This window comes from Bombina bombina, chromosome 6 (assembly GCF_027579735.1).
Source record: "Bombina bombina isolate aBomBom1 chromosome 6, aBomBom1.pri, whole genome shotgun sequence".
Taxonomy (NCBI): domain Eukaryota; kingdom Metazoa; phylum Chordata; class Amphibia; order Anura; family Bombinatoridae; genus Bombina; species Bombina bombina.
Window position 1 is genome coordinate 657,374,923 of NC_069504.1, and position 14,166 is coordinate 657,389,088.

At 38.7% G+C, this 14,166-nt stretch overlaps 1 protein-coding gene across 1 annotated transcript in view; it reads right to left on the minus strand.

The window, feature by feature from the left end:
- The window catches only part of LOC128663405 (ADAMTS-like protein 5), a 113,482-nt gene that overhangs the window by 66,010 nt on the left and 33,306 nt on the right, over positions 1-14,166 (minus strand). The window contains 2 exon segments of the mRNA XM_053717721.1: positions 1,944-2,046; positions 8,920-8,980. Coding sequence (XP_053573696.1) covers positions 1,944-2,046; positions 8,920-8,980 — 164 coding nt within the window.

The following is a 14,166-nucleotide window of genomic DNA, read 5'->3' on the forward strand; positions in this document are numbered from 1 at the left end:
CCGATTGAGGTTAGTAAAAGCAAACACTGTAATAAGCGATAATTTATCCTACAAACTATTTAAGCTTATACTTTAATGTGGACATATTTGATGGTTCTGTGGTCCTTAGCCTCTGTCACAAAATCTACGTTTCTAGGTTATTAATGTCTGAGTTAAATTAAAACAGGAGAGGACATTGGGCAAAAAAAAAAATGTTTTTAAAAAATAATGCAACTGCAGCTTAACCATATGAAGAGTCAGAAAGCTTACAAAAAAAAGTCCATTTAAAATTTCATCCTAGGCTCTCATGCAGGTTAGTCATTTAAAGAGACATGAAAATTTAAATTAAACTTTATGTAGTTTATGCAAATCACCAATGATAAAGGGACAGTCTACATCAGAATTTTTATTGTTTTAAAAAAGATAGATAATCCCTTTATTACCCATTCCCCAGTTTGCATAACCAACACAGTTATATTAATGTATGTTTTATCTCTGTGATTATCTTTTATCTAAGCCTCTGCAAACTGCCCCTTATTTCAGTTCTTTTGACAGGCATGCATTTTAGCCAATCAGTGATGGCTCCCTAGAACTTCACGTGCATGACCATAATATTATCTATATGACACACATGAGCTAACACCCTCTAGTGGTGAAAAACTGTCAAAATGCCCTGAGAGAAGAGGCGGCCTTCAAGGGCTTAGAAATTAGCATATGAACCTTCTAGGTTTAGCTTTCAACTAAGAATACCAAGAGAACAAAGCAAAACTGGTGATAAAAGTAAAATTGTTCAAAAGTACATGCCCTATCTGAATCATGAAAGTTTATTTTGAACTAGACTGTCCCTTTAAGAGACTTTTCAAATGAGTTCCATTATCAGGTTTACTTTGTTATCTTGGTATCCTTTGTTGAAAAGCATATCTAGGTAGGCTCAGGAGCAGCCATGCACTACTGGGAGCTAGCTGCTGATTGGTGGCTGCACATGTAGGCCTTCACCAGAAGTGTCCAGCTCAGTGCTAGTAGTTAAACACAAAGCTAAATGCAAGCAATAAGTGCAGTAATAAAATCTCCAATTAGCACCATTGCTCACCCACCTACATGCCCTTCAGATGAATTTTAGCTTGTGAAAAATAAAATAGCATAAAACAGGTAAGAAAAAATATGAAGTGTAATAGACAAGCAACATATTTATTAGAAAATCCCAGATAAATGCAGCCTTTCTTCCACATGTAGAGTACCAGAGAGACATGGGAAACTGGCCACAGCTGGTGAAGAGTAACATCCATAGAAATGCTTGCAGTTAAAGGGCCGGTATGTACAGTAAACTTACCTAATCAACAAATGCATAGAACAAGACAATGCAATAGCACTTACTGAATTTCAAATTTGTCTTACATTTTCTCCCCTGAATCATGTGACGGCCACCAGCCAATCACAAAATGCATAAGTAGGTATAAACTGTGAACTCTTGCACAATGTTAAGTAGGAGCTGGTGCCTCAAAAAGTGTAAGAATAACCCCCCCCCTTCCCACACACACAATTTGATAATGAACGTAAATTGGAAAGTTATTTTAAAATTGAATGCTGAAACATGAAAGTTTAATTTCAAATTTCGTGTTCCTTTAATTCCTGTGGCCTAGTACTGTATATGAAGATTTGGCTGTGGATCCTGAAAAAGAGTTCTGCCAAAACCATGTTATTCAGCCGAGTAGGATTTGGAAACTAGTTTGCAGAATATGTAGTGTGTTAATATGAGGAGTCCATTTGGTGCAGAATAGGAAAAGGTAAACCACTTAGATTCTAAACTTCTGTTGGCTAGAGTATGAATGGCTGGTACGCCAAATATCAATAAAACATGGTGCAGCAGATATAGAAAAGTATAATGTGCATAATGTACGATTTTATACAGAATCTTCTGGAGATAGTGCTTATATAAGGAGAATAATAGGAAATTACATATTTACCTGAATGGAAAGGTAGCCATGTGTGGAAGTTTCCCATCAGAGGTTTCTTGTTGTAAGCTGTGCATTGAAAATGCCTAAAATCAGTTACTCCTGATGGACAGTCCTGCACAAAAACAGTTTAATTTTTTTGTAAGATTTATAATTATGTAGCTTGGAGAAGTGTTACTACAGTAATTCAGATGCCAAAAAAACAGAATTTATGTTTACCTGATAAATTACTTTCTCCAACGGTGTGTCCGGTCCACGGCGTCATCCTTACTTGAGGGATATTCTCTTCCCCAACAGGAAATGGCAAAGAGCCCAGCAAAGCTGGTCACATGATCCCTCCTAGGCTCCGCCTTCCCCAGTCATTCGACCAACGTAAAGGAGGAATATTTGCATAGGAGAAATCATATGATACCGTGGTGACTGTAGTTAGAGAAAATAAATCATCAGACCTGATTAAAAAACCAGGGCGGGCCGTGGACCGGACACACCGTTGGAGAAAGTAATTTATCAGTTAAACATAAATTCTGTTTTCTCCAACATAGGTGTGTCCGGTCCACGGCGTCATCCTTACTTGAGGGAACCAATACCAAAGCTTTAGGACACGGATGATGGGAGGGAGCAAATCAGGTCACCTAGATGGAAGGCACCACGGTTTGCAAAACCTTTCTCCCAAAAATAGCCTCAGAAGAAGCAAAAGTATAAAATTTGTAAAATTTGGTAAAAGTGTGCAGTGAAGACCAAGTCGCTGCCTTACATATCTGATCAACAGAAGCCTCGTTCTTGAAGGCCCATGTGGAAGCCACAGCCCTAGTGGAATGAGCTGTGATTCTTTCAGGAGGCTGCCGTCCGGCAGTCTCATAAACCAATCTGATGATGCTTTTAAGCCAAAAAGAGAGAGAGGTAGAAGTTGCTTTTTGACCTCTCCTTTTACCAGAATAAACAACAAACAAGGAAGATGTTTGTCTGAAATCCTTTGTAGCCTCTAAATAGAATTTTAGAGCACGAACTACATCCAAATTGTGCAACAAACGTTCCTTCTTTGAAACTGGATTCGGACACAAAGAAGGCACAACTATCTCCTGGTTAATGTTTTTGTTAGAAACAACTTTCGGAAGAAAACCAGGTTTAGTACGCAAAACCACCTTATCTGCATGGAACACCAGATAAGGAAGAGAACACTGCAGAGCAGATAACTCTGAAACTCTTCTAGCAGAAGAAATTGCAACCAAAAACAAAACTTTCCAAGATAATAACTTAATATCTACGGAATGTAAGGGTTCAAACGGAACCCCTTGAAGAACTGAAAGAACTAAATTAAGACTCCAAGGAGGAGTCAAAGGTTTGTAAACAGGCTTGATTCTAACCAGAGCCTGAACAAAAGCCTGAACATCTGGCACAGCCGCCAGCTTCTTGTGAAGTAAAACAGATAAAGCAGAAATCTTTCCCTTCAAAGAACTTGCAGATAATCCTTTCTCCAAACCCTCTTGTAGAAAGGACAGAATCTTAGGAATTTTTACCCTGTTCCATGGGAATCCTTTCGATTCGCACCAACAGATATATTTCTTCCATACTTTATGGTAAATTTTTCTAGTTACAGGCTTTCTAGCCTGAATAAGAGTATCAATGACAGAATCTGAGAACCCACGCTTTGATAAAATCAAGCGTTCAATCTCCAAGCAGTCAGTTGGAGTGATGCCAGATTCGGATGTTCGAACGGACCTTGAACAAGAAGGTCCCGTCTCAAAGGTAGCTTCCATGGTGGAGCCGATGACATATTCACCAGGTCTGCATACCAAGTTCTGCGTGGCCACGCAGGAGCTATCAAGATCACCGAAGCCCTCTCCTGATTGATCCTGGCTACCAGCCTGGGAATGAGAGGAAACGGTGGGAACACATAAGCTAGGTTGAAGGTCCAGGGCGCTACTAGTGCATCTACTAGAGTCGCCTTGGGATCCCTGGATCTGGACCCGTAGCAAGGAACCTTGAAGTTCTGACGAGACGCCATCAGATCAATGTCTGGAATGCCCCATAATTGAGTTATTTGGGCAAAGATTTCCGGATGGAGTTCCCACTCCCCCGGATGAAAAGTCTGACGACTCAGAAAATCCGCTTCCCAATTTTCCACTCCTGGGATGTGGATAGCAGACAAGTGGCAGGAGTGAAGCTCCGCCCATTGAATTACTTTGGTCACTTCTTCCATCGCCAGGGAACTCCTTGTTCCCCCCTGATGGTTGATATATGCAACAGTCGTCATGTTGTCTGATTGAAACCTTATGAATTTGGCCTTTGCTAGTTGAGGCCAAGCCTTGAGAGCATTGAATATCGCTCTCAGTTCCAGAATGTTTATCGGGAGAAGAGATTCTTCCCGAGACCATAGACCCTGAGCCTTCAGGTGTTTCCAGACCGCGCCCCAGCCCACCAGGCTGGCGTCGGTCGTTACAATGACCCACTCTGGTCTTCTGAAGCTCATCCCTTGGGACAGGTTGTCCAGGGTCAGCCACCAACGGAGTGAATCTCTGGTCCTCTGATCTACTTGGATCGTCGGGGACAAATCTGTATAATCCCCATTCCACTGTCTGAGCATGCACAGTTGTAATGGTCTTAGATGAATTCGCGCAAAAGGAACTATGTCCATTGCCGCAACCATCAAACCTATTACTTCCATGCACTGCGCTATGGAAGGAAGAAGAACAGAATGAAGTACTTGACAAGAGCTTAGAAGTTTTGATTTTCTGGCTTCTGTCAGAAAAATCTTCATTTCCAAGGAGTCTATTATTGTTCCCAAGAAGGGAACTCTTGTTGACGGGAATAGAGAACTTTTTTCTACGTTCACTTTCCACCCGTGAGATCTGAGAAAGGCTAGGACAATGTCCGTATGAGCCTTTGCTTGTGGCAGAGACGACGCTTGAATCAGTATGTCGTCCAAGTAGGGTACTACTGCAATGCCCCTTGGCCTTAGCACCGCTAGAAGGGACCCTAGTACCTTTGTGAAAATTCTTGGAGCAGTGGCTAGTCCGAATGGAAGTGCCACAAACTGGTAATGCTTGTCCAGAAAGGCGAATCTTAGGAACCGATGATGTTCCTTGTGGATAGGAATATGTAGATACGCATCCTTTAAATCCACCGTGGTCATGAATTGACCTTCCTGGATGGTAGGAAGAATTGTCCGAATGGTTTCCATCTTGAACGATGGGACCTTGAGAAATTTGTTTAGGATCTTGAGATCCAAAATTGGCTTGAATGTTCCCTCTTTTTTGGGAACTATGAACAGATTGGAGTAAAACCCCATCCCTTGTTCTCCTAATGGAACAGGATGAATCACTCCCATTTTTAACAGGTCTTCTACACAATGTAAGAATGCCTGTCTTTTTATTTGGTCTGAAGACAATTGAGACCTGTGGAACCTTCCCCTTGGGGGTAGCTCCTTGAATTCCAGGAGATAACCTTGAGAAACTATTTCTAGCGCCCAAGGATCCTGAACATCTCTTGCCCAAGCCTGAGCGAAGAGAGAGAGTCTGCCCCCCACCAGATCCGGTCCCGGATCGGGGACCAGCATCTCATGCTGTCTTGGTAGCGGTAGCGGGCTTCTTGGCCTGCTTACCCTTGTTCCAGCCTTGCATCGGTCTCCAGGCTGGCTTGGTTTGAGAAGAATTACCCTCTTGCTTAGAGGAAGTAGAATTTGAGGCTGGTCCGTTTCTGCGAAAGGGACGAAAATTTGTTTTATTTTTAGCCTTAAAAGCCCTATCCTGAGGAAGGGCGTGGCCCTTTCCACCAGTGATGTCTGAAATAATCTCTTTCAAGTCAGGGCCAAACAGCGTTTTCCCCTTGAAAGGGATGTTAAGCAATCTGTTCTTGGAGGACACATCCGCTGACCAAGACTTCAGCCAAAGCGCTCTGCGCGCCACAATAGCAAAACCTGAATTTTTCGCCGCTAATCTAGCTAATTGCAAAGTGGCGTCTAAGGTAAAAGAGTTAGCCAACTTAGGTGCTTGAACCCTGTCCATAACCTCCTCATAAGAGGATGCTTGATTGAGCGACTTTTCTAGTTCCTCGAACCAGAAACACGCTGCTGTAGTGACAGGAACAATGCATGAAATTGGTTGTAGAAGGTAACCTTGCTGAACAAACATCTTTTTAAGCAAACCCTCTAATTTTTTTATCCATAGGATCTTTGAAAGCACAACTATCTTCTATAGGGATAGTGGTGCGTTTGTTTAGAGTAGAAACCGCCCCCTCGACCTTGGGGACTGTCTGCCATAAGTCCTTCCTGGGGTCGACCATAGGAAATAATTTCTTAAATATAGGGGGAGGGACAAAAGGTATGCCGGGCCTTTCCCATTCTTTATTTACAATGTCCGCCACCCGCTTGGGTATAGGAAAAGCTTCGGGGGGCACCGGGACCTCTAGGAACCTGTCCATCTTACATAATTTCTCTGGAATGACCAAATTGTCACAATCATCCAGAGTAGATAACACCTCCTTAAGCAGAGCGCGGAGATGTTCCAATTTAAATTTAAATGTAATAACGTCAGGTTCAGCTTGTTGAGAAATTTTTCCTGAATCTGAAATTTCTCCCTCAGACAAAACCTCCCTAGCCCCTTCAGACTGGTGTAAGGGCATGACAGAACCATTATCATCAGCGTCCTCATGCTCTTCAGTATCTAAAACAGAGCAGTCGCGCTTTCGCTGATAAGTGGGCATTTTGGCTAAAATGTTTTTAATAGAATTATCCATTACAGCCGTTAATTGTTGCATAGTAAGGAGGATTGGCGCACTAGATGCACTAGGGACCTCCTGAGTGGGCAAGACTGGTGTAGACATAGAAGGAGATGATGCAGTACCATGCTTACTCCCCTCACTTAAGGAATCATTTTGGGCAACATTATTATCAGTGGCATCATTGTCCCTACTTTGTTTGTCACATTCATCACATATATTTAAATGGAGAGGAACCTTGGCTTCCGAACATACAGAACATCGTCTATCTGATAGTTCAGACATGTAAATAGGCATAAACTTGATAACAAAGCACAAAAAACGTTTTAAAATAAAACCGTTACTGTCTCTTTAAATTTTAAACTGAACACACTTTTTTACTGAATATACGAAAAAGTATGAAGGAAATGTTCAAAATTCACCAAAATTTCACCACAGTGTCATAAAGCCTTAAAAGTATTGCACACCAAATTTGAAAGCTTTAACTCTTAAAATAACGGAATCGGAGCCGTTTTTACATTTAACCCCTATACAGTCCCTGGTATCTGCTTTGCTGAGACCCAACCAAGCCCAGAGGGGAATACGATACCAAATGACGCCTTCAATAAGCTTTTTCAGTGGATCTGAGCTCCTCACACATGCATCTGCATGCCTTGCTTCTCAAAAACAACTGCGCATTAGTGGCGCGAAAATGAGGCTCTGCCTATGACTAGAAAAGGCCCCCAGTGAAAAAGGTGTCCAATACAGTGCCTGCCGTTTTTTTAACAAAATTCCCAAGATTAAAATAACTCTCCAAAGTTATAAACCATTAAATATGCTTATAAAGTAATCGTTTTGGCCCAGAAAAATGTCTACCAGTCTTTAAAGCCCTTGTGAAGCCCTTTTATTCTTATATTGAAAATTAAGAAAATGGCTTACCGGATCCCATAGGGAAAATGACAGCTTCCAGCATTACCAAGTCTTGTTAGAAATGTGTCATACCTCAAGCAGCCAAAGTCTGCTCACTGTTTCCCCCAACTGAAGTTAATTCCTCTCAACAGTCCTGTGTGGAAACAGCCATCGATTTTAGTAACGGTTGCTAAAATCATTTTCCTCTTACAAACAGAAATCTTCATCTCTTTTCTGTTTCAGAGTAAATAGTACATACCAGCACTATTTTAAAATAACAAACTCTTGATAGAAGAATAAAAACTACATTTAAACACCAAAAAACTCTGAGCCATCTCCGTGGAGATGTTGCCTGTGCAACGGCAAAGAGAATGACTGGGGAAGGCGGAGCCTAGGAGGGATCATGTGACCAGCTTTGCTGGGCTCTTTGCCATTTCCTGTTGGGGAAGAGAATATCCCTCAAGTAAGGATGACGCCGTGGACCGGACACACCTATGTTGGAGAAAAACAGTATTATTACATACATTAATACAAAGTTATCTTAAAAGAGTTCAGTATATCAATATCATGGATTCTTCAAATTACAGCTTAAACAACAGCAAATTAAAAACACAAAGTGATATAGTGACACAAATAAAGAGACATGAAGGGAGTATTGTAATAAATAGTGTGTGTGTGTATATATATATATATATATATATATATATATATATATATATATATATATATATATGTGTGTGTGTGTGTGTGTGTGTGTGTGTGTGCGCATATATATATATATATATATATATATATATATGTTTGTGTGTGTGTTTGAAGATGTGCAAACATATATGCAGAAAGTGCCATAGCAGTGCATGCTACTTTAGTGATTGTCCATTTTTTTCCAACTTTTTGCTTTAATAATTAGATATAGACACCTACAAATGTAAATGCAAATGAACATATTTCTATGATATTTTATTTTTCTTTCCCAGATTGTAGATACGTTTGTGCAAATTGATATTACGTAGCAGTATATCTGTATAACACGTGTACTTGTAGCCCCTCCCCATTTGTTCAAATATACTGGCTTCTCTCAAACCCCTGAAATCTTTGGATTTCACACCAATTCTTTATGACACACCTCAATCTATGTTAACATCACTGTAATCTTGCTATGTGCTCCATCATTTTTTTAATTTTATCAAATTATTCCACAATGCTTCAGTCCTTAGACAGGGAGGAAAGTCATGAAACATTTTCTTTTAACATGGAATATTGGTGCAATAAAAAGGTATTACTACTACAGCTGCAATGCCCTCTAGTATCCCCTACTAGGGGGCATTGCACAGACCACAGTATTCCTCCTATAAAACAACTGCATAAGTTATGAGAATCTTACTTTTATGTTGCATGCCTGATACTGTCTCTGGTTTCCTTGGCAAATGGGACCTGATGGATCTCTGTTGAGAAATAAATGTATAAATAAGGATGACATATATACAATAGGCTCTTGTTAAGAATGAAAGTGGTCAAAACAATACTTTACGTTCAGACAGTATTATACATGTCAGATCCTTATCATGACTTTACTTGGGGCAAAGCTGAGGAAGTGCAGCAGATTTAACAGTTCATTGCTTTCCATTGTTAATCATGACTGGCAATAATACACACAGGAGTTTAAAAAAATCTTTATTCTTACTGAAGTACCAAGAAAGATCTGAAATACTTAAAATGACTTCTTTTAGATGTAATTTTTACACTACTCACGTGGAACTCTATGGATTACAAGTGGAGCGCTAAGTTACACATAAGCAATAATCTACGATTAAGGCATACTAGCCGAAACGCGTCAGATGCTAAGCTGACAGCACTGCCTGTGTGCAGTTTTTACTACACAATATTGTAGCACCTATGAAGGAGGAATAAAGGATTAAACACCTTAAATTGAGGCTCGCTGGTTTTTCTTTATGTTTTGGATAAGCAATAAGGGGTATATCGCAGGTGCTCGTGCGTTGGGTTTTCCGCTTGTCTTACAAGTTGAAAGTAAATGCAATCGCTTGAGCACAATTCAAGTTAAAGGGACATGAAAGTCAATTTTTTTCTCTAAAAGCATTGGAATCTTTACCTGCATTCAAGTAACTACGCAAATAACATATTTTATTCATTTTTTACTGTTTATTTTGTATTATGCATTTTAAATGTTAATAATTTGCAAGCCCTCATTTCATCTAATTATACAGCCCTATGAGTTTAATCTATCCCGATATGTATTTTCAGGAGCGCGCATTTCCTGCACATGCGCCAAGTGAAATTTCATATCTCGTGTGAAACATAAGTGCAAACATCACAATTATTTTCTTACATTGTTCGCCGTGTGTGTATTTTACATTTTACTCAACACTCGGCAGCACCAGTTACAACACCTGTCATCTCTTTTGATCAGACAGGTTATAGAAGCAAAGGACATCGGTTAGAAGTTGCATTTGCATATGCGGATGTCAGAAGAATATGCGCATGCATATAATTAGCTGTTAACACAAGATGCACAGGTGTTGAAGTGTAACATAATTTGCGCATGTGTTCGGAAGCGCAATGACGATCATAATATGCAAATTACTAGAGAACAAACTCTCCATGAATGCATGCATTTTTAATAATGTCTCATGGAGAAAAAAGGGGTCTGTCCTTGAAACAGGAAACAGCAAATAAAGGTATTCATATTTTACAGGAAATTTTGTTGCTAAAATAAGGTGGGTGATTTTTAATCCTTTTGCACAATACCTAGATGTGATAACCATTCTTCGGAGCACATTTATAAAGAATTTCATGGTCCTTTAACACTAGTTGGTTAGTGTGTCCTCAGAGCTCGGGTTAACGGTTTCCCGAAACACACATAATAACAACATCATCTAATAAAAATGATTTAACCCCTTAATGACCACAATGTACCCTGTACATCGCTGGTTGTTAATGGATTGTCTGGGTATAATAGCGCGGGTCTTGCCCCTCCCTCCCGAAGGCTTGCTACAATAGTGTGATCTCATGTTCTGCATCGAGATAAACATTTTTGTATTATCGCGCAAATTGTGTCTTCAATTCAAACAGCTCCATTGCTAAAAACTGTTTAAAAACCTAGATGGGAGTTAACTGGCAAGCCTAGGATGGGGCCTGAAACCTTTGCACCTTTAGTATGTACACCTTTCTGTGTAAATATTATAGGTGTAATGGTTTCAGCCCCACCGTAGGCTTGTGCAGCTTTATTTAGTGTATATTTAACCCTAGCAAGATGCCTAAATGCTAAATATACATACTTCTAGTTCCCCTCATATTAAGGACCATAAACAAGTCCACAACTGCGGGAACCTGTTTTCAGAATGACTCACTTTCTTAAAAAGTGATAATGCACTTGCTTAAAAACAACTGTAAATCTTTCCTTGTACAGAGATATCTTAACACACACATTTAGAACATATAGTTACATTCTTGGTTTAAAAAAAAAAAATATGCAGGAATCAACATGTTTCTAAAGTAAATGGTGTTTTTCTACTTAAAAAAGATACCCAGGGACAAATCATAATAAGCTTAATAAAATGATTTACCATTCCTAGTTTAGGATCATTAGACTAATCCTTTTTCTTATATTACTCATCAGTGAAACATCATTATACAGGTCACTGCATTTGGAATTATTCCTGGTGTATTCTATGCTTGACTTGCAACACTCATTAGGATTTATCTGAACAAACAGTTACATTATAATATTTACTTGGGTAGCTACATCTGCCGACTGACGCTGGCTTAAAACATCTGGACACAGATTTTATGTCTTTTTTATCTGTTTGTAAAGACTTAACACATTTTTTTATATCCACTTTACTAGTTGATAGTGAAAAAAAAGCAATCAGACAAAATTGATTATTGCAAAGAATTGTAAGACAAACCCAAAAAAATGTTTTTAAAGTGAATGTAAACTCAGCCTTCGTTCTTAACAGCAGTGTAACAATTATCAATAAAAAACTTGAGTTTCATTCATCAAATTTAAAGTTTTTAAATGGATACCTTTATTTTCATTCATTTATATCAGTTTGCGGCTAAATCGTCCTCCGCCCGGCATTCGCGCTCTGTTGCTGACCTTTTTGATTGACGTCCTAATAGCCAATAACGGCTCTAACCACGGGGGGACCCACCCTCTTCTCATTACGTAATAAGTCCTTATTACGCATGCGTTAGTCTTCGGTGCAGAGCTAATCTATTGTAAGCTCGTGCACATTACATTTCGCGCATGCGCAATAGTAACAAACATGGGGTAGCAATACATTCTTATACGGAGTCCTTTCATTTCCTCTGTATTGTCAAGCTTGAATTAGTGGATGTGAAAGGGCTCCGTATATAGGTTAGATATATCTTACATTGTACATTAGCAATAATGGAGGCCGATAATTATATGCCGGTTGCAAAGTAATAGACATTAGAACTTCAAAAAAGACTTACACTCGATATTTATTTATTGGAAATTGGCTTGATTGAATTTTTTTTTCTTTTTGGAGATCCTGTCCTACGCCACTCACAACGATAGTTTTCATTGAATGAATAGACTCATTCAATGAATACTATGTTGTTATACAGCGTAAACAGAAGTAACGCATGCACAAGGGAAAATAGACACGGGAGCGCGCAGTGCCTATACGTAAACAGAGGGTGGGACCGCTGTTTACGTAATATGGATGAAAATTAGGAATCAGTGAGTGGGAGGAGCGGGTAAGCGAATGAGCGATATGCTATATATAAAATAAAAAATAAAATACACATTTTATTAAAAATTTATTGTGGCGGTATGCTTAATTTGAGGAATCTCTATAAAACTAGATTACACAAACCGAAAAAATTGACATTCACTTTAAGTACATAAATGGCAAAAAATCTAAGAATAGAATATAGGTACATTAAATGTAAGAAGGGTAGAATGTTTAACACTGACATGGAGAAGGCAGATGAACTAAACCAGTTGTTTTCTTCAGTATGCACAAAAGAGGAACCAATGGGAGATACTTTGAAACAAACTTGAACATACAAGTCCATACCATTAACTGGGTTATTTCTAGAGGAAATAAGGAAGAAAATGAAAATATTAGGGTAAATAAAAGATGGAATATACCCAAGGGTTTTATGGGAACTGTTATAGCCAAACATCTACTCTTAAATTTTCAATACTCATTATCCTTAGGCATAGTATCCCAGGACTGGCGTAAAGCTGATGTGGTGCCACTTTTTAAAAAAGGGAAACAGAACTGATCCAAAAAGCTATAGACCAGTTAGCCTGACATTGTTAGTGGGTAACACACTTTAAGGGATTCATGTAAACAAGATTATGAGTTCAAATCAGCATGGTTTTATGTGAAATAGATCATATCAAACTAATCTAAATAGATAATACGAGGAAATAAGTAAAAATATAAATAAAGGGGAATCAGTTTATGTGATATACTTGGATTTTGCAAATGCATTTGATACAGTGCCACATGAAAGATTAATCTACAAAAAGGGACTGAGAATAGCTGAAAATGTTAACTGATGGATAAATAACTGCATAAAAGACAGGGAACAACAAGTAGTTGTAAACAAAGCATACTCAGATTGGGCAAAGTTACTCAGTACTGGGCCTGTTCTTTTTAATATTTGTATTAATGACATGAAGCAAGGATTAAATAGCAACATCTATATATTTGCAGATGATACAAAGTTGTGTAAAGTCATTTGGTCAATGCAGGATGAGATTGCTTTACAAGGGGTGTTGGAAAATGAGATTTAATAATTAAAGGGACACTGAACCCAAAAAAAATTATTTTGTGATTCAGATAGAGCATGCAATTTTAAGCAACTTTCTAATTTACTCCTAATATTATTTTTTCTTCATTCTCTTGCTATTTTTATTAGAAAAAGAATGCATCTAAGCTATTTTTTTGTTTCAGAACCCTGGACAGAGCTCGTTTATTGGTGGGTGAATTTATCCACAAATCAGCAAGAACAACCCAGGTTGTTCACCAAAAATGGGCCGGCATCTAAACTTACATTCTTGAATTTCAAATAAAGATAGCAAGAGAATGAAGAAAATTTGATAATAGGAGTAAATGAAAAAGTTGCATAAAATTGCATGCTCTATCTGAATCACAAAAGAATAAATTTGGGTTCAGTGTCCCTTTAAGGTTCTGCATTTTGGAAGTAAAAATAAGCAGGTGACAAACTAGTTGAAAGTAACTAGATGGGTGAACAATGCAGGAGAGTGGCTCTATTAAAAGATGCATTGATCCAACGGAGGAAAGCATAATTATGTCACTATACAAATCCCTGTTAAGACCTCACCTTGAGTATGGAGTGCAGTTCTGGGGACAGATCTCTAAAAAAGACATTGAAGACTGAGAAAAAGTTCAGAGAAGGGCCACAAAACTAGTAAGGGGAATGAAGACTTTAAGCTATGAGGAGAGGTTAGCCAAACTGGGTCTGTTTTCTATTAAAAAAAAACAAAAACAAAAAACGCTTGAGAAGTGACATGATATAAATATATTCAAGGCCCCACTAAATGGCTGAAATACTCTCAATTAAACCACCTATTACAGACATCCCCACACAGACACGATTTCCTTAGAGA